Genomic DNA, 21,340 nt, shown 5'->3' on the forward strand with positions numbered 1-21,340 from the left:
CAGATGATAGCAGCAGAGCTCTGAAGCCCAAAGCTGACATCACGATAACATCAGGAATATATATTTTTAATCCATTGTCATTGCTACTTTTTAGACTCCTCGCTCGTTCATTCGCATTGCATTACCTCACATTACTCCATCATAACACATCAGATATCATATACACCTCCATCCAACCCTGAGCCCCACCACGCCCCCCCGTGATCCAACCCAACGTTAAGAATGAGACAACAAAGGGAATAGGCCATCACACAAGGAAAACGAAAACAAGAAGGAAAAAAAATCACAACAGGACCACCAGTGACCCCCCACAAAGACACCGTCTAAACTCACCACCTACCTATAACTCCTCCCCGCCTTCCCCTCTCACCTTTCTTACTCAGAACTCAACTAAGGGGACGCATCATGCGCCCCGCTTCTCTTCCTGAAGCTAAAGCTCCAGTCCCTGTCGCCCTTCGACTCCGGCTGCAGTGAGGTACTCGTACTCCTCTCCTCCACCGGTGCCGGGGCGCCATTATAGATGCTACTAGACCCGCTATCCTTCCTCTTCGGCATGGTCCCCGCCTTCAGGTTCCCCCACGTCTTCTTCCCCCTCTTCACGCTCCTCATGCTCTCGCCGCTGCTCTCGACCGTGGCAGTAGCAGACTTCTTGGTGTCGGCCGGGGTGTCGTATACGGGCCCGCCGGCGGGATACAGATGGCCTGTTGCGGGGTAGAGGCTGTGGCGGGCGGTCTTGGAGGGCACGGGGATGTTTGTGTAGTATGCCGAGTCGCGGACGGAGAGGTCGGAGTTGCGGGTGGTGAGGAACGGGACAGCCTTCGAGATCTCGGGCATGGAGGGCGCGGCGGTGGCGGTGGTGGAGTCGCTCCAGCGCTTACCGAGGGGCGTGTAGGCTGCCGAGTCCTTCTCGTCCACGAGGAAGGGGTTCTGGTCGGCAGAGAGGGAGGCGAGATGGCGGAAGATGCGGATGAGGTACAGGGTGACGAGGAGGGAGAGAATGGCAAGTGCACTGGGGAGGTTAGTTTTTTTTTTTTTTTACAATTAGTGGGTAGGTAGGGAGGGGGCGGAGGCGCTTACCCAGATATGCAGGCGACGAGAAAGACGGTTATGAATATCTTTGAGGCGGCATCGTCGTTGTTGAAGATTGTGCCCCACGCCCCGTCGGTGACGCCCTGGTGCTGGCGATAGCTGAGGATGGCGATAAAGGCGTAGAACGAGATGATGGCAAGGTCCACAACCGAGGCGAACAGGAAGTAGCTCACGCTGGACTTCGGGGTGCGGACACGGTCACTACAAGCTACATGGTAGATGTAGTAGACGATATGGAAGATAGCTACCGCCGGCTATATACAGACATCATCAGTTCTTTCATCCTCAAGAATGCCATGATGAACGGAATGGATCATCAGCTCATACCGGGACACGGCAAATCCACCCTGTGATATCATCCAGCTTCCTCACAAACATCATGCACAACAGCAAGCCCATCGCACCCAGCAGCTGCAGAGCTCTCAGCGCTATGGCCAGCACCCGAACCCCCAGCAGCGCCCTTCTCGAGATTGTCGTTGCGTTTGCACGCTCTGCTCGCGCGATCTTTGCATTTGTGCTCTGGTCGAGGTGGACATAGGGGGCCATTGGCTTCGGCTTCGCGATCATGGGCACCTCGGACTGCTGTGAGAAGCGCTTAGGGTTGAAGCTATTCAGATCCTCCACGCTGTTTATGGCCGGATTGTTATATGGGAGGAAGGGACGCGTGGGGGATTCATTGTGTGGGACATCGCGACGTGCCTAGTGCCTGGTTGGCTGGTGGTGGTGGTGTTTTGTTGTGGTTTTTTTTTTTTTTTTTTTGTTTGTCGGTTTGTTTGGTGGTGGTGGTGGGAGGTGGGCGGGTGGATGAGAGGATCGAGGGATGCACGTACACTCATCTGGGGTGCGGCGCAAGTGTGTGTATTTAATGGCCAGACGAGATCCATGTTTGTTTTTCGCGTGACGGCTCGTTGTTACGGCAACCCCTGTCACGGCCTTGTACCCTGGGAGGGAGGCTGTACAGTAGCAGCAGCCAGCAGCCAGCAGCAGGTACAAACAGGTCTGTTCCTTGGACAGGAAGCGGTTGGCGTTTACAGTCGAGATTAGAAGGTCAAATCAGGTAATCCGATTCACAGTGTGCCTACTAATTGCTGAGATGTCTCAGGTGTAAACTTTCATTGTAAAAAAACCATCAAAAGAATGTCACTTTCCACCAGCAGCTCAGGAGCTAGTCACAGCAACAGTGCCCAGCACTATCCATCACCTATCTATGTATCTGCTGTCCCTTGAATCTGAGTAGAGAGAGAGACCATACACGACCCTCTCTGTCTTTGAGGACGTCGAGCAGCAATTCATGATCGGGACTCGGAAGGGAGAAATCCCATCAGGGGCTGAAAATAAATCATGGCGGGTCGTGAACCTGTCTCACATGTGTGTTCCTGTGTCTCTCCCGGAATCGATCACCTTTCCATGTAGGTACCGCGGGCCTTTAATTCGGAGGGCTTCGATGGGCCGTATCCTCTATCCTTCACTTGGGGGTGCATAGCCGAAAGAGGTCTGCTAGAGTAGAGTAGCACTGCGGACTTATCTTCCGAACTTTGGGGCACGCTGTCTGGCATCACGGTGGGGGTACGTTCCCTTCGGCAATCTTCATGTCCCATTCGAAAGTCTGGTAGATGCCCTCTGAAAGGTCTCGGTCAAAAATCAAGTGCGCGCTTCACTGAGTTATCTTGGTGTTGAGGAGTGTTGACATAAAAGAGCCGCGCAGAGCCCCACGCTTGGCATTCGCTTAGGTTTATGCTTATGTTTGGAGCATCGTCGAGGATTGGTAGGCGAGGATCGATGCGAAGATCGTAATATGTAGGACGCTTCGTCATTCATTTTGACCGAGGTGCTGCTGGCTGGCCTTGCAAGATTCCGAGATTGGATTAAGACGTATCCAAAGTAGCATAATCCCAAACCCATTCTGAGGAGACTAACTCGGATAACACGACCGAAACGATTCTCTAGCCAAAGCATCAAATGTCAATCCTCCTTTTTTCTGGCGCGACATGTTGTATTATGCACATTCCCATCATGGTGGCACAGTGTCTGCTTCCGGGACTTTCTTGTAGTACAGTATTCCCCACGGATCTTCTCTAGAGGGTTCGCCCGTTGAATTGCTTCCTAGAGCCTACATACATGTAATTTGGTATGTACTACATGTACAGCGATAAGAACGATCTATGGAAAAAACAGTTATATATATGGCGCTGCACAGATACTTCGCCAGACAATTTCACCTCCCCCTGTTTTTCCATAGATCATTCCGGTCGTCATGGTGTATGACTCGGTAATTTAACAGGGGCATTCGGTGCCTGGCTACATGTAGCTTTACTCTAGTCGTACAGGCGTAGGCGCGCATGCATCTCATGGTAATATTTCATATCTCTGGCTACGCACAGGACAATTTGTGTACCATCAAGAGAAAATAATTTTGATAAAGAGCCAATGATTATCTACTAGTAGTAACATCTGAGCTAGCGTCCGCCAAGCGCGGAGCTAATCTTTAAGGCGGATAACCCCCCAAAAGGACTGAGCACGCGGTAAACCTAACCCATACCAACAAATCTTGACGTCAGAAGCAAACACCGGAGGCAAACGCCCGGAAGTAAAGCCTGAGTGCTAGTTGAAGCTCAGCACCCTGTCGGAGGATTGATTTCATCTTTCTCACCCCTCACCCCTCATCTCTTATCTTCACTCTCGAATCAGTTCACCTTGCTATAATCCATTGACCGCTAGGGATTACAGCTCTTGAAATGGGCATCTGTACTGCCCTCAACATTCACGACAGCTCGTCGTGTGTCGAGCCCGCAACCAACGCCAATGGCCAATTCTGCCAATACCACGCTCGTCAAGTACAAGGTCTCTATGAGGGCTACAAGCGGAGATCTCAGGAGCTTGAAGCACTAGAGAAGAACGCTCCAAAATGTTTGCCAAAGAACTTTGGGAACACAGACTTCGCGGCGGTCAAGACTCTACCCCAGCTGAAAGAAATTTATGCCTATATGCTGCAGAGATACAATCTCGTGACAAGATGCGTCATGGCTAGAGATTTCCATCATTCTCATTTTTATGTGGACAAGTCAGGTTTGTTTCCCCCTGTATCGTTGCAATGGCCGAGGTTTAGTTAAAGTTTAAATATTTGTTACGGGTAGATTTTGGGCACCAGGCGTACCTTGAACGACTCCGATCCACGCGTGCTCTTCTGACTACCACACTCGGTCGACTCGAGAAACGTACACTGGATGTCCAGTATTCAGATGCACAATGGTACAACTGGGTCGAATCTTTCCAAGTAGAGATGGACGCTAAATCCGAAGCCGAGAAGAAAAAGGTCAAGGCCGAAGCAGCGTTATTCAAAGCCCACCAAGAAAACGTATCCAAGCTACGTGACGAAGAGGAAGCGAAGCGGCGCATTCAGATTGAGAAGGAGGAGGTTTGGGATCCAATTGAGGAGATCATTGAAGATGCTAGGGTAGGATATGTGGCGCTTATCAGAGTTCTTATCAACGCCGAGGGGGTGGAGGAGAAAGAGATGGAGCTAGCGCTAAAAAGAGCAAAGGAGATAAACGCGGCTGCCACTGGAGAACTAGGCGCACGAATGGCTGAATCAAAGGCGGATAAGTTGCTAGCACAAAGGCGGAGACATATGGAGGCGTTCCTCATGAGAGGGCCTATAGGTCCCCCGGCCCCGCCTACCTCTGGCCTGCATGTGCAGTCACACGAGGACGGTGTGAAGGAAGAGTTGGAAAGGAGAAATAGAAAGAGGATAAACGAGCTGGATAAGATGAAAAAGGAGGAATCGGAAGAAGAAGAAGAGCCAAAGAAGAAAGAGCAGTCGAAAAAGAAGAAGGGGAAAAGGGGGAAAAAGAATCGCAATAGTGAGAAGGTTCCGGCACCTACAGTGGAGAGCGATCACGGTGAAGGAATCGAGAATGCGGAAGGGATTCAAGAAGCCCCCGATAGCGAAGATGATCCCCTCGATATAGATGCAATTCAGGACCAAGATATGAAGGCAATCATTCAAAGTGTAACAGATTTAGCCATAGCCAATCAACCAGCGCTGGAAATCAATGTAGATAGCGAGAGTGGCTCGGGAAGGGTTCGTGCAGAGGTGAGAGCCGTGCACGAATACCTCCTTCTACGTTCAATCATTGCATCACCTTCGCTGCTATCTGCTGCTATCCTCAGCTCTTCCATCGACGAATTTTTGCATGATACTGTACACGTACGGAATACAGATCTGAGGGATCTCGCTCTGGAGCTTTCTAAGCCTTCGGATGATTCCATACGTGATGCGTGCGCAGATTATTGGGCCGGGGCAAAGATGGGTGACTTGGAGAGCACTGCGGATGAGGAGCTATCGAATGAGTTAGTTGTGCATCAAGCTAAGCCGAAGGACGATGGGAAAGAAAAGAAAAAAGGGAGAAAGAGGCGGTCGAAACCCGCAGTGCAAACACCCGAAAAGGGTGGAAAGATGGACCGTGTAAAGATTTGCGGGAAATGGATCTATAACTACCCCGCCGAAACCAAGATGCCGCGACGAGGCTGGTTTCAGTTTGCAATCCTCACTGGAACATCCTTCTTCACCGCTGCCAGCCTGTGTAAGTCCTGGCAGGAATTCTACGAGTTGAACATTCTGTCCTTAAACGGCTATTTCCGGGGATTGAAAAACGGATGGGATACCACTCGAGAGTCACCCCCACTCGCACACCTTCGACGAATTGGTTTTATACCTTATGCCCTCTCTCACCACTCCATACATGCATCTGGTTTTACCCAAACCTCTCGACACAGCGGCAGTTCCGTCCGTTTGCATGCTGCAACTGAGGCTCGAAATTACATTGCCGCCAATATGTCTCGGGATGACCCACGAGTTTATAGATTCATCGAGATCCTCAAGACACATCGTTCCGAGCTGATTGTGTATATAAAGGACTGCAAAACAGGCCATGTCTTAGTGGACCCTCCTGTAGATGAAAGGTGGATTATTCGAGATAAAATAGGAGCTGGTCGGCTTCATCGTGGAAAGTGGACGATAAGGCATCCTTTTGACAAAGTTTTCAAGGCAACTTTAGAGCGGGAGCGATTGTGGCAATCTTTTAGAGATTGCCTTGATGTCGTTATTTGGGATCGTCTACCTGCGAGGCCACCTGAGCATCTTCAATACACACTCATGAAGGTACAACTCCATTCCCACGCTAGCATCTTGACTTTCTGACAAAAATAGTTGCTACATAAAGCATTCAAATTCACAGACCATATCTCAGTCCTCGAGTCTACTTTAGAGGTATATTATCGAACTGCAAAAGAGGAAGAGGGCAAAGAAGGGACAATGGCAGCCAGAGTAAGGGACATAAAAATGGCGATCCGGGAATACCGACGCAAGTCGGATGCAGAAGGGGAAAAGAAGGCGAAGCTAAGAAGAAGCCATTACCTGTTTTATGACAGTGTCGATGAGGACGTTGATAAGGACCATCCTTACGACACGCACACCACTTGGGATATTGAGAGCAGCCTCAAGGGTGATGCAGGATTGAGGGAGCTCGCTCAGCAGCACAAGTTGGCTACAGATGAAAAGGAGGTCGAAAGATTGGAAAAAATCCTGATGGAGAAGATGTTGAGTAAGATTGTTGAGAAGATGCCAAAAGAGAGGGAGCCGACAATTGATGACGATCTCGAAGATCAGGAAGAAAACTGGGAAGATACGTCTGACTCATATTGGGATGATGGCGAAGATGATCATATGGAGTTCATTGGCATTTGTGATCAAGCACAAGAGGAGAACGATGAGCTTTATGATCAAGCTGAAGGTAATTTACTATTCAGAACCCATGAGTGATGCTGACATTGCAAAGACTTCAGCCATGCTATGTTCGAACAGCAACTTCAGTGTTTTCCCGGGAATGAGCAACATTACCAGGAACAGCGAAAGTTCTTGAAAGATGTCGGGCGTCGGCAAAACAACATGAATACGAAAACCCGTCAAAAACTTGAGAAAAGACAACAAGAACGTAAGTAATTAGATATACCGCTGGTTTAATTGAAGCAAGCCTTATTGACTCCGAACAGTGATGACCGGAACTCCTTTCATTCCTCAAAATTTCATGAGATGTCAATACATCATCGAGCGCCTATGGGGCGAATGCTCGGAGGTTTCTAAAAAGGAACTTAAGGAATATCGGAAAGAATTTGAAGCGTTACATGACAAAGAGGGTCGTGCTAAATCTCCCCACCAGCGACGTCCACCAAAGGCTTCTCAGTGTGCACTTGATGAATGGGACAGGCTCCGTCCGAAGAGAGGTGAAAGTATGGCTGATTACGACATGCCGCGGGAGTGGGAACACGCCATTCAAAAGAACATTACGCGTTGTACGTATTTATCCTTAAAATCAAATTTGGTCTGTGCTAACCTCAATTCAGTGTGGAAGAAAGGCTTGATTCAGCCTTCTTGGGCAATGACATGCGTACCTGTATTTGTTGGTCGTGAAGGTCCTGATAAGCCCCTAGATCTCTACTCCGACTACCGTGGTCTTGTGATTACCGGAAGATTGTTGTGTCCAACTACAGGTGATCCAGATATGCAAATACCCCCAGGACCTAGTAAGTATTCTTTCTTGATATGCACTATCGCTATCCTAACCTTTTGCGAGACTACCTGCGGGAGGAGATGGAGAAGCACGAAACGAAACATCCAGGCTCAACATACAGCCTACTTAGAGTTGCGTCTGATCCGTATTGCTGGCCGTCTGAAATGTTTGAGGAAGATGCTCTCCATACTGCAATTGTTGATCGTGAGGGTAGGATCTGGGAATGTAGGCTCTCTCTTTGGATCCACGAGTAGTTAAATCAAATAAACTAACATTGGAAACTTTAGGGGTAAAAACACCCAAGGACATGCCTTGGTCTGAGTATATCATGCATGATAACGTCCGCTATTTACTTAGAGACCCGCCTTCTCTCAATCCTACGAGCGAGAAATCAGCCACCTCCTACGTCCGTCATAGAGTCGATACCATCCTCATCATGGGCGACGAGGACAAGTGTAAACAGTGGTCTACCCTATGCCTGGGATATGTGAGGAAACAACCCCATGGCTATGAAATCGATCTTGCTAGGAGCTTTTTGAGAGTGAATGCAAATTTTTTGAGGGGGTTGCAAGAGTGTTGGTGGGAGTAAAGCGAAGTATATACGTGTAGTTTACATATGTACTAGTTTATTTTTCACAACGTACTTGTACTTAACCCGGTTTATGTCATAGTCAAATAAAGCGTTGATTACGTTTTGATCACAGATAATGATTAGCCGGACATCTAGCCGCCGTATGTAGGTACTTGTACCTACTCTCGATCTACCGATGTTGTATGTGTAACACGCGGACATACATGCGCCCTATATAGGGTAATTGCCCCCCCAATGCGCATGGCTGCGCAGAAGTGAGTGTCTCAGTATACACATACATCTCTTCAGCCCATTATGATCTACAGCACTCTCAAATTTTCTTTATCGCCCCGCAATGCGGATCAGAAAAAAAGGAAATTTATCCCCTTACTATACAAATCGAGTAGGTGCTCTAAAGAATTTAAAAGCACAGATGACTGCAGAATTAGCGCCTGTTTCTAGTTGGCCTAACGCTCTCTTGTGGAGGCGGAGCAATATGCTTTATATCTCGATTGTTTAATTAAATAGCCGGATATGTTGGTTTGTGATACACGAAAGAGCTGCCGGTAGTGAACTTCCCATTGAGGTAAAGATGAGAACGCAAATCCTCTGCCGGTTCTCTAGAGTATTAAGAGAGGGGCCTCGACAGAAGCGCAGACTCCAGACAATATCTCATACACCAGACAAAACCAAACAGCAGCGAGGAGGAAAATCGACGAGAGATGTCCGGAATACATGTGAAATCTGGGTGGAGTGAGGGTAGTGACTTTACGAACAATTTCATCTCCGACCTAGGTCCATTGCTTGCGCTCTTCGGAGAACAGGTCGCCAAACAGTTCATGAGTGAATCAATGGGTTGGGCCGACAGCATCATATTCGCGATGGGACCTTTGGGCATCATCACCGCCATCGTTAGCGCAATAAGAGTTGGGGGGCCAAGCTGGCTCAAAGCAATTGTTGGGAGGGCTAGAGAAAATCGGGCGGTTGCAGAAGTGGAGCTGATGTCTTCAACGTCGCATGAAGTTTGTGAGCTGTGGAATGGGCAGCAAATTGTGAGGATAATGGGGTCACCAGAGATCAGGGAATTGATCCGTATTGATAAGAAAGCCGATAAGGCCAAGAGATCAGAGGGGCATAGAGAGATGTCATCGACATTTACGACATTGGAACAGGCCGAGAAAGACAAGATTGTTTCAAAAGTAAAAGGTGAATCTTAACTCATTCTTTTCCTACCAATTCCGAGTATCTCCAGTAACAATTTCAATAGAAGAGAGTGAATTCCCATCTTTGTGGCCACCGTGGAAGAAGATAAGTTGGTCAATTCTTCCCATATGTCAGAAAGAGCGCTAAATCCATTACAGCAGATGACCCGGAGGTTCAGCCAAAGCCAAAGCTAGAGACTCAGCAGAACGGCGGTCCACAGAAAGCCCAGGCTCCACAGAAAGCCCAGAACCCACAGAAAGAGCATGAGAATCTACAAACATCGGTCGAGAAGCCTTTGATGAAAAGTGCTCCAAACATATCTCTCAATATCCATGATCACAGTGGAAGGCATGAGCTCCATGCTGTAGCCGTGATTGGAACAACCCTGCAATTGTTTGTCTTGATATATGGTGGCTTTGCTACGTACCACCCCCGGCTCAAGTATCAAAAGGAGGGGTCAGATATAGCATTCTATGCTTTCCCTCTCACATCGATTGGTACCTTACTTCTGGTGGTTGGCCTGCTTGTTTGTTCGTATGTAATAGAGCGCAGCACAAGGGAACAGGACTATGAGATAAAGGATGCAGACGCTCATATCCTATGGCTACAGAAAAATGCCACTGTAGGGGACCAGGAGTTCGATTCCTATGCAATTTTTGCAAAAGACAAACGCAATATCATCACAACATCACGTCGGAATAACTACGGCCCCTCCGATCCATCTAATAACGGAAGTTCTATGAGTTCGGAGGTTTTAACCTCAGCAGGGGCAATCATAACCTTATGCGGATTCTTTGGGCAATTTATTGGTCTTCGGGGGTTGCATTGGTCTATTACCTTTACACAGCTTGCAGTCACTCTTATAATGGTGATATTGAGAGCATGGGTACGACGCGGACTTGCAAAGCGTCCATACATCCAGTTATTACCCCCAAAGCATGAGATCGACTGGCTGGCAACGCGAATTACGCACGAAACATGTGATCTTTGGAGGGAGCTTGGGCCCTCGCCCCCGCCTTGGTGGAAGAAAGTTTGGGGTAAAATATGTATGCGACAGGAACCACCAAAGGTAGTTGACCAAGTCGAGGAGCCTTTTTGGAGTAGACGCTGCTTCAATTGGGATATCATGACTGGGGAGGACGCGTATGAATACAGGTGTTTGAAGAAAAAGATCTCAAGCCATAGAACCGGGAGAATGAATCGGGTTGTCCAAAGCCGGAAAGAACTCGGGTGGCTAACAAAGTGGCCCGGTTCTGGTCTCGATTATGCAACATCCGTGACGGCTGCAATTGACCTTGTCATGAACACTCTTATGAGTGGGGATGGTTTGGGGAATGAGTGCTTTTGGACTATGTGTGCCCCTAATGGTAAATTGATTGCATTTAAGATCGAACGTCCGGCCCCTAGGGGCAAATGGAGTGCTGATGTCGCCGAAATTGAAGCAACACTGTCCTTATGGCTTTATAAAGTACGCGAGAAAGAGGAAGCAAATTATGACGATAACGATAAGAGTGCATGGCTGAGAAGTGAAATGCCATCGAAGCGTCAAGGTTTGCGGCTTCTTGGGAATAGTACAAGGGCTGCTCGGAGAGATATGAAGTGGTGGATTGGTAACGATATTTCGAGAATATCTCAAGTGGGGATGCCATCCACCATACCCGAAGATGACATGAACACTGAAGTTCTGGAAACTATCACTGTCGAAAGTCATCGTGTTGTTGGGTTTAGGGGTAATATTCCCCAACTTTATCCAGATCAACAAAAACCACAAGCGGCTAACCAGAACACTTAGGGCATAAGACAGCCCCGTGTTGTGCATCACAAAGCCGGACAGGGTCAATGATATATAAAATTCAACAGCTACCTGAAGACCTTACCAGTGACCTTTCAAGTTTGGAAAAGAACAGTGCCGTTCGGGACCAAGACGATTCCCAGTTTAGCCTGGCTGCGGTTTCAGATGCCCCCATCGGCTTGCTATTTGCTCAAGACATGTTTTCAAGTTTTATGTGGGCTGTGGCCGAGACCATTAGTCGAGAGAATATCGCACGCTTGATGGGGCCGGCAACGGTTCAGCAGGTTGAGGATGCCACTAGCACCGGAAATGATGCTTGGAAATCATTTACACTGAAAAACCCCACACTGTCAAAGATTGTTCAGGGTATACAGAGAACTGGGCTAGGTAGTCAAGAGGAGATATATTTAAGTATTATCCCTCCACTATCTGCCTATGGAAAACTTCCCGACCCTAGTGCAGTGGTGGTACAACTAGCGAGAGAAGAGGCGAAAAAGCAAGAGTGGGCGGGGCAATTCGAAAGGGCTGCAGAGGTCTATTTGTGGGCGTTCCATGCTTGCATGTCCTTTGGACATGAGCACACCATTGGTATCAAAGCTAGTATTGCGATGACTGAGTTTATTCGGGCTATAAGCATCACAGCTGAGGAGAGGGAACACCAAAGCCACATCGTTGAATCATCCACACGTCTGAAAGAAATTCGATCGAGGCTCGCCGATGTGTTAATTCAATCATCCTCTCGTCCTGTCCTGGACATGTTGGCAAGAATGTACGATCTTCAATGCCGGGATGAAGGATGCGATGGATGGATGCTAAAAACAGAAGCTATATTCCAGAGTGTCCACACGCTAGATCTTCGTAATTCCGAACTTCTTTGTCGTACGGAGTTGCATGAGGCCGTGATACACGGAGAGCAAGAGCTTGACCATTTTCAGATACACTCTGCGTCTGTATATTACCATCACCTCCAAACAAAAGATATTTTTGGATGGACTCCGCTACACTACGCGGCACGGCTAAAGGATAAAAAGAGTTTCGATACGCTTTTGCTAAGCCATGCAGACGTCAATTCAACGGATATTGCTGGCTGGACACCTTTGCACTATATTATCTGGACACGCTGCGCGCAACCAGATATCTGGCGGTCGCTTCTGCAATACAACGTAGACCCAAATGCGCAAGGACAAGACGGGTGGACACCGCTCCATTGCGCAGCTATCCGAAATGATGTCAAAATGGCCGATAATTTGATTAATCACGGAGCTAAAGTGGGCATCCTTGATAACAAACGAAGGACACCACTCCACTGGGCAGCTTTCTGCGGATCTGGTGATATGGTTGAATTACTGTGTAAAAATGTGTATTTAGACCTACAGGATGAATACGGAAGAACGCCTCTTCACCTTGCTGCGGTCAAAGGTCACGAACGTGTGGTCAAAACACTCTCGAGCATACAAGATGCAGGCGACGATATTAGGGACCACGATGGAATGATACCAATATTACTTGCGGCAAAAGGTCTCCATGATGATGCGGTGAAGGCCTTCTTAGGGTGTGGCACCCTAGGGTATGGATTCACAGCACTCCATGTTGCTGTTGAGAGAGGCTATTTTCTCTTAGTCAAAGAACTTCTCGATGCTGGTGCAGATAAGGAGGCATTAACTTATGCTGGGCTTACAGCCCTACACATTGCAAGTCGGAAAGGAAACGTCAAGATCATCGAGATGCTGTTAGAGGCAGGCGCGAATAAGAATGCCAGGGACATCAACAATCGTACGGCACTGCATATGGCGATGATAGGCGAACACTTGAAATCTATGGGGGTTCTTCTTTCTGCGGGTATAGACACGCAAGTGCAAGATAATCAAGAATGCACGGCCCTTCACTGGGCAATTTCAGAAGGAATGGTCGACTGCGTGAAAACGCTACTCCCATACCCAGGGGTCGGTCTCAGGGATAAGAAAGGATGGACAATGTTGCATCGGGCAGTTATTAGGGGAGATGATGAAATTGTCAAACAGCTCCTGTTAGAGACCACTGTGGATAAAGATGCCACAGATAATGACGGGAATATTGCATTATATCTAGCTTGTCTAGGAGGAAACTATGATATTGTGGCAATCCTCGTGAGCGCATGTGCAAACTTGGAGATTCCAAATAGACAAGGCTGGAAGGCAATCCATGCGGCAGCCGCGCAAGGAAACAAGTGCATCGAATTGCTTCTCAATGCAGGTGCCGAAAAGGATACACCAAATCCGAGAGGTCTGACGCCGCTACAGCTAGCCATTCAAGGTACCCAAGAAGAACACGAGTTAGTTGTCCAGATACTCCTAGATTCTGGTGCGAATTTCAATGGAAGAGACTCGAACCAGCGCACCCTACTTCACTGGGCTGCTGAAATCGGAAGTCGGTCTATCGAGGTTCTTCTCAAAAAGGGCATGGATAAGGACGCAGGAGACAGCGAAGAATCAACACCACTTCATCTATCAATCTTGTTAAAACACGAACTATGTACCAAAATACTCCTGGACTCAGGCGCTAATATAGAAGCAGTCGACATAAAGAAGCGTACTCCTCTTCATTTGGCGGCCAGAGAAGGGCACTTGGCCCCACTTGTTGAGATACTTTTGCACGGTGCGGACAGAGAGAAGAGGGATAAGGATGGATACACGCCACTACACTGGGCAGTCAAAAAAGGAAACGTTGAAATTGTCAAACTATTCATGGAAGTTTCATTGGACAAAGGATCGCGGAATAGAAAAGGATGTACAGCCCTCCATTTGGCGGCAAGGGGTGGGTATCGAGATATAGTCGACATCCTGGTTTCTCGGGGATGGGATAAAGAGACTCAGGACAGGAAACACCGGACACCATTACATTGGGCAGCTTATTATGGACACGATACTGTCATTCAATATCTTTTAAATGTTGGTGTCAATAAAGAGGCACGGGATACGGAAGGATTGACGCCATTACATCTGGCGGCGAAAAACGGACACCCACTTGTTATTAAGACACTCATAGATGCAGGAATGGATATGGAGTCAGAGGACATCGTCGGACGGACCCCCCTGCACTTGGCTGCTACCAGAGGAGAGGTGCAATCAATCGAGGCGCTTCTCCAAGGGAAGGCTCAGTGCGATGCTAAGGACAACCTGATGTCAACGCCACTACAACACGCCGCTTTCTACGGAAAAGATGAGGCTATCCGTGCTCTTTTAAGTGCAGGTGCAGATATAGCATTAATGGATCAAGACGGTACAGCATTGCACTATGCTGCGCATAAAGGGAACCAATCGTCCGTACAGGTTCTCCTGGAAAAAGGCGCAGACCCGAATGAAGTCAATAAGAAACAGTGGTCAGCATCGCACCTCGCCGCTTTTGGTGGGCATCTTCCGGTTTTAGAATTGCTTGCCAGGTCCGAGGCCAATTTCCGGGCGAAAAACAAAGATGGATCGACCCCGCTACATATGGCACTACGTGGGGGGCATATGGATGTAGTGAAGACAATGTTGGGATGGGAATCGGAAGCCACAGCGGCCGAGTTACACTATGCCGCATATATTGGAAATCCAGCGGAGATAGAAAGGCTTCATAACAACGGCGTCTCCCTGCATCTAACAGATACTGCTGGACTCACGGCACTTCATCATGCTGCTAGTAACGGACATGACGGAGCTGTCGCAAAACTTCTCGAGCTAGGCGCATATACATCAAGTAAGGACAAATACGGGCACACTCCTCTCTTCGAGGCTGCTACAAACTCGCGTTACGGCTGCCTGGAGATACTAATTAATAAAGGCGCGGAAGTGGATTCGCAAAGTACCGTCGGTTGGACAGCCCTACATTGTGCTTCGTATGAAGGGAAGGATCAAATCGCGAAGACGCTTCTTCAATTCCGTGCCGACACCGAGATAAAAACAAATAATGGAGAAACTGCGCTGAATTTAGCTTGCGATGGTGGACACGAGTCTGTAGTCAGGGTACTGTTAGCCGCGGGTGCAAATGTCAATCCCAAGGACCGTTCTGGATGGACTGCCCTTCATGGAGCCGTCTACGGCGGTCACCTCGAGGTTTTAAAGGCACTACTGGAGGCTAAGGTGGATTTAAATGCAACCCTAAAGGACGGGTCAACGGCATTTCATGTAGCGGTGCTTCTAGGGCACTTAGAAGTGGTAAAGATACTTTGGAAGGCAGGTGCGGATGTTTGGGCGTCGAACTTGATCAATGGATGGACAGCATTGGAGTACGCTATTAGTAACAAAAGTCAGGAGATAGTTGATTTTCTTCTAAGTGAGGACATTGTTTCGCCAGATCATGTCAAGTCACGATTTACTATGCCCGAAAATGATAGCGCTACAGAACCGCTTTTTAGTCTGGGACTCGAGCTGCGGGCTGATTGGGGAAGCAAAGTCTGTGGTGGAGAGGAGGAAGAAAGAGGGAAACGGGTACTCAAGCGTCAAGTTAGAGTTGTATTATAGTCCTTATATTTTTCATTTCTTACTCTTACTTTCTCTTATATTTTATTGCTATATGTATTTACAAGTATTCCGAGTTAATGGAGATGCCCGATAGCACTTTATCGGGTCATGTCACGGAGTGAGTGTTCGGAGGTTTATAGCTGTCCACATACGCTTCAACCTCCATCCTATCTCAACCTTACATGCACTTATTGTTTTAACGCCGAAAGCTACACACATAACTCAATAGCATTATGTACTGAGAGGACACAGTTAAGTCCGTCACGTGACCCCATGTATCACCGAGTGATATTATATGACGCAACCCGGGGGGGGGGGGGAGACAAAGCCTTAGCAAGACGCCTTCCATAATCGATAGAACTCGTGTTATTACCAAATGGACCGGCTCCTGAGATTCTGTTGATTAGAACTGATCTATTTGTTTTTAATCTTTTAGTCAGTCCCGCGTTCTACTAATTCCTTGGTATACGTAGTGCGAACACTTAGTACTCAGAGGGGAGGTACCGAATTGGGAGTGTAAAGGTGCTCGCCACAGGGCTCGGAACTTCTGAATGATGACCAGAGGTGCTATTTGCCAATGCCAAGAACCACAATCTTCCTTTAAGCCCCACTGTTTGAAACGAGGGAAAGGATGGAGAATCATAATTCCAGGGTTCGGGATACTAGACCGTAAGCGCGCATAGAACTAGCTTACGAAGCAGTCGTACTCGAGGTAATATGTATATACTGAACGTGATACGATATCAAGTTATTAAAAATTCTATGAGGATACATATGTATTCCTATTCGCCGAATCCCTTCTCCCGTAGAACTACGTGTTACATGTACGGCACTTTTCATCTCCGAGCTTAGTATGTAGGCAATTTGTGAGATTCTTCGTCAGTATAACAATGTACATCTAAGCGGTAAGGCTTGCATTTCTCATCCTATAGGATCTACAAGCTGTGGCCAATGTAAGTAAAAAGCTTGGGCGGACTAGGACTCGAACCTAGATCCTTTGGTTTCTCTGACTACCTTGAATCGCTCACGCCGTCCCTACCCAGCACGGATTACGGCTTAGAGTGGTGGGGAATCGAACGTGCAAAGTCAGTAATCAGTGAAATGTAGTGCTCTACCATTGAGCTATCCACCCATGACACTCCTGAGAGAAAATCGGCATTAGTTTTGCCGTTAATTAGGGCTGTTATATTTACCACGCCGCATGCCTTCTAGCACTAATGTAGACAAACGTCGTACTACGTGTACTTTGGATTTTAACTTACGTACTTATGATGACGTAGCAAGCCCATAGCGCTTTAGAAAGACATTTAGGTGTCCGATAGGCCCAGTGTTCTACGGATACTGGTGCCGGTAGGTCCACGATAACGAGGTTGATGTGTTACAAAGTCCCGGTCGATATTCCAAAGGTGTAAGCAATAAAAGATACATACTTGTACTGTACTTGGTATGAGCGTGGACAAGAACCATCCAATTTTCAGTGTACATATCAATTAGCCATTCTGCAATAAGTACCTCTATTTAATTAAGATATTACTAGTTGTACTCAAGTACTGATGTTCGAGCTACAGCAGCACACACACGGCATGGGGAATCAGAAGTGTTTATTTCATAGCACCTGAGTGGGGGCGGCTAAACATATGTGACTTTCTTCAGTGGTGGAGACTACTGGACTGAATTCGCATAAATTATCACTCGGAATCTCGCTCATCGATTTAGTGGCGACGATCCTGAAATGCAGGTAGCCAGGCATCATTTCCTGTCTATGGTCCTTAATCTCAGCAGAATTAAGGCTCACTAGGGTTTGAAGGGGGATATTTTAACCTTGTGTAAACCTTAATTTAATCAGTTATCCTCTAATACCGAATGGCTCCAATCGCGTCCATATCCTCGTCGAAACCAGATATTCTACAGACCACCAAATCAAGCGATTTAGTGTAGAAAGTGTGATAGATAGAAAGGTTCTAAACTAATGTGTACGAAATAGATAAACTACACTCACCACTCTCACAGAAGAATTATATTATAAGCACCGAAGGTGTTGTTGGATGGGATGGAATTCCTGACTAACCACGTTCCGCGACATCCCTGTTACTGCTTAATTAGAGTTTCTGCCCTCTCTGTGCTACTTGAATGCACTTGAGTTTATTTAATTGCAAGTAATCTATGCATGTACGTTTTTCTCTTCCCTTGCGAATATAGCATACGTATTATACCTTTCCCTCTACCACTTCACTACAATATACTACTATCTCCCACCGCGGCAAATCTCTTTCACCGGTACCGACTCTAAGCACCACTTTACGATGTCTTCTAGTACATAGTAATTACAACCAGTTATAGCATGTGTTACCAATCCCCGAGCAAAGATATTATAGGGTTTATCTATATATCTAAGTTCTATAGGTATACCATGATCACTTAGTATATATACACCTTGTGCATGTGGAAGCTCACAAAGTTATGACTTTTCATTTGAGATTAAAAAGTTCATCTATCGACAACTATCCTATCTACATACTATGAGGCTCCAATGGCACAACCTCTTGAACCCGCATGGCAACACCCGCGTCCAATTGCGTGCGTATTGCAAAATCGACGGGAGGCCTTATCAAGACGCACAACTTCCTTTTGCGACTTACCTACTCCTACTCTATACTTAACAGACTACCCCTCTTTTGATCATCAAACCTCCAAGCAGCCTCATTAACGCAGACATACGGCGAAGAGAAAGGAAACGATGGTATCAAGTCTAGCATCGCAGGTCGTAGAGGTCTCGACTATTGAATTGTAAGCGCTTAAGCTTTGATACAACCTCGATCGTCACAAGGCGCCGGCTGCTGATCAGTGGTATATATGTAGTCTGAACTCGACAATAGTGCCATCGCTGCAAGCATGGTGTGGCACAGCCTTGACATGGATATTCCTCAGCATCGTCCTGCCGTTATTCATACTCGCGCTCGGGGCTTACATCATTTTCACTGTTGACGCATGGAGATCTAGAGAGGGAATTCGAAAGGTAAGTCAATCAGTCCGACCGCCAATCAAGTTTGTTACTGATACTGACGACAAATTCTATTCAAGACTTCACAGGCACCTCCTGTACCGGTTCAGTGCCGATTCACAAAACTCCCCTTTCTGGGGAAGATGGAAGCTGTCTTGACCTGGAATTGGATTTCGGGATGAGTCGATTGAAATCCCTAGATTCATTACCACATGGGAGGAGGGGGGCGGAGGGGAGGTTTATTTATTCCCAAGAGAACCTGGTGCCCAGATGTACTCTTCATTTTTGTTGTTTTGATTGTTTAATTTTCACTGTGAATCGTTGCGTAGGTTTTATTACAAGTATTCGTTAAGAAAAATGAAGTATTTCGAAACACAATATTCTGACTCGGTTGTTCATTCGAGGCTTGGTAGATACTTACTAACCATCGTGCGATTCTCACTGTACTAGGGTATATCGAAAAGTGATCAGAATCTGATAAGAAAAAATACACGTATTCACCGCAGCATTCACTTATCAGATTCTGATCACTTACCCTCAACACCCGGTACTACCTAGACCCGTTGGTAAATTTGTTATCGCAATTGTGGTGGCGCTGTTCCGGCTCCAGTGGCTCGGGAACCTCTTGCGCTTACGCCTGAGGTACTCTACTCTATACATGTACCTATGCATAAAGGATCCCTACAAGGTTTGACCCTCGGGTAGGCCAGATGTAGGAAAATACCTTCATCACATCGATCAGAGGGAGGAACAGTACAAGGGCTTATGGGTGCCCCTAGTGGATGTAATTTTGAGAGGCAAATTTTTTCTCTTTCTTTTCTTTTTCGCCTATAGATCTAACTATGCTGCTCTGTGGGTACTCTAAGTAGTGCTATAGCTCGCGGCAGATATCAAAGTCTCCGGATCCTCGCGGCAGCCATCAATAAAGTCTCCAGACCCGAACTTGATTAAGCGGGTGATCAACAATTATCTCTTTCTGGCGTGGATCTGGGGTACTTGGTTACATGTAGTGGTCGGGTGTTCATGATCACTGGGACTCCGAAACAGAAACCCCCTGTAATGAGACGAGGTCCTGATTTAAAAATGCCATCCTTGGAGTCTTGGACTACCTAGATACGTATACTATCTTTTTTTTTTTTTTTTTTTTATATCATGTAGTTTTAATTGATTCTAGGTACAAAACTCTGCATGCAGTCTTAGACTATGGCATAAAAATACCTCTCCCCGACTTGAAAACTGAAATTCACGACCCCAGATGAACAAAGGAAAACAATGAGAAAAACAGGACGCAAGACAAACTAACAAACTGACTTAGTGACTGCAAGGAAAAACTGACGCTTTGGCGGCCCATATCCGACATAAGAAATCTTCCTGCTGGTTTCAAATAACCTGTTGCCCCTTGAGGGTCTTTTGTGGGTGTGGAGTGCCCTGATTTGGGTTGGCTTTTGCAGTGGCTAGGTGGTGGAGGGGGGAGAGCTGAGGGCACTTGATGTCTCAGATCCAGAAAGGAGGGGGGAGATGTGTTCCTTTCTGGGGAAGTTCGTTTTGGTGGCGGTGATGAAGGCTCCTAGAGCTAGCGTGTTGGTGTGGTCACTCCAGATCTCCTCGAGGGTTTTGATTCCTGGGAGGAGTTGGGCGCGTTGGATTGCTTTCGCTCGGCAGAGGAGGATGGCGTGTTCGGTGGTTTCAGGGGCTTCACCGCATCTGTCGCACTTTTCGGAGAGGTGGAGGTTGAGCCAAGATTTGTGGCCTCTGAGGTAGCTTTTTTGGGCTCTCATTTGGTGGATTCGAGTAGCCGTGAATTTATGTAAGTCCATGAAGGGTTCAGGGCTTGTGGTGAGGGGGAAGGAGTAGTAGGGGGGTGTTGGGAAGTCGTGTGCCCAATTGTCTAGCATTTGTTGTTTTGCTAGCTTTGGGAGGAGTTTGTGATCTGTTCCTCTTGTGACTGGATGTTGGAGGAGGTGGCAAAGATGTTCGATGGGGAGGTGGGCCACTCCCTTTGTTGCCGTGGAGTTCCACTTCTTAGGTGGGTTGGGGCGGCCGCGGAGGAGGATTGTGTGGGAGGGGACCCTGTCGGGGGTCAGTGTGGGGAAGGAGGGGTGGCAGCGCCCTGTCACTGGATTGTTGAGGGGGTGGGCGAGAAGGACGCGGATGGCGAACTTTGTTTTCAGGTAGTGGATGTAGTTGATGAGTGGGGGGCAGTGTGCCTCGGCCCAGAGGACGCGTTGGTTGGTTGCCCTGAAGCAGCCGGTGGCCCATCTGAGGACTGAGTTCCAGAATTTATTCATTGCCTTAATGGAGCTGGTGGGTGTTAGGACGGATGCGCCGTATGTGAGCATTGGGCGGATGGCAAGCAGGGCGATTTTCCTGCAGTTGGATGAGGAGAGGCCTTTGCCAGGGGAGGAGAATCTCTGGAGGATCCCGAAGCTGGCTTGGGCGGAGGCTAGGCGGCGGATAAAGTGGGTGTTTGGGTTGAAGTTTGGGGATAGCCAGAATCCGACCCATCCGACTTGATGGCCTGGGTGGAAGATCTGGTTATCGAGGGTGATGGGGAGTGTGCAGATCGGCCCCTTGTCTTTGGGGGTACGCCAGTGCATGAGTTCGGTTTTGGGGACTGAGAAGGTGGTGTTCTGG

At 47.7% G+C, this 21,340-nt stretch overlaps 4 protein-coding genes across 4 annotated transcripts; 3 read left to right on the top strand and 1 right to left on the bottom strand.

The window, feature by feature from the left end:
* Positions 1–390: 390 nt before the first annotated feature.
* On the bottom strand, positions 391–1,656 carry LAJ45_00007 (uncharacterized protein; the record flags this gene model as incomplete). The annotated part of the gene is made up of 3 exons (XM_046109610.1): positions 391–1,009; positions 1,078–1,343; positions 1,417–1,656. The coding sequence occupies 3 exons, from the start codon at positions 1,654–1,656 to the stop codon at positions 391–393; spliced, it is 1,125 nt and encodes a 374-aa protein (XP_045976303.1).
* Positions 1,657–3,824: 2,168 nt separating this feature from the next.
* LAJ45_00008 (uncharacterized protein) lies at positions 3,825–8,247 on the top strand (the record flags this gene model as incomplete). The annotated part of the gene is made up of 8 exons (XM_046109611.1): positions 3,825–4,155; positions 4,224–6,250; positions 6,299–6,881; positions 6,927–7,082; positions 7,141–7,440; positions 7,492–7,671; positions 7,722–7,883; positions 7,946–8,247. The coding sequence occupies 8 exons, from the start codon at positions 3,825–3,827 to the stop codon at positions 8,245–8,247; spliced, it is 4,041 nt and encodes a 1,346-aa protein (XP_045976304.1).
* Positions 8,248–8,951: 704 nt separating this feature from the next.
* Positions 8,952–15,705, top strand: LAJ45_00009 (uncharacterized protein; the record flags this gene model as incomplete). Its single annotated transcript, XM_046109612.1, has 3 exons — positions 8,952–9,435; positions 9,591–11,162; positions 11,225–15,705. 3 exons carry the CDS (start codon positions 8,952–8,954, stop codon positions 15,703–15,705), a joined length of 6,537 nt encoding a protein of 2,178 aa, XP_045976305.1.
* Positions 15,706–18,442: 2,737 nt separating this feature from the next.
* On the top strand, positions 18,443–18,888 carry LAJ45_00010 (uncharacterized protein; the record flags this gene model as incomplete). Its single annotated transcript, XM_046109613.1, has 3 exons — positions 18,443–18,492; positions 18,565–18,721; positions 18,787–18,888. The coding sequence occupies 3 exons, from the start codon at positions 18,443–18,445 to the stop codon at positions 18,886–18,888; spliced, it is 309 nt and encodes a 102-aa protein (XP_045976306.1).
* Between the last annotated feature and the right edge of the window lie 2,452 nt (positions 18,889–21,340).

The sequence above is a fragment of the Morchella importuna genome, assembly GCF_003444635.1.
Source record: "Morchella importuna strain M04M26 chromosome Unknown Morimp01GS001, whole genome shotgun sequence".
In the NCBI taxonomy this organism is placed as follows: Eukaryota; Fungi; Ascomycota; class Pezizomycetes; order Pezizales; family Morchellaceae; genus Morchella; species Morchella importuna.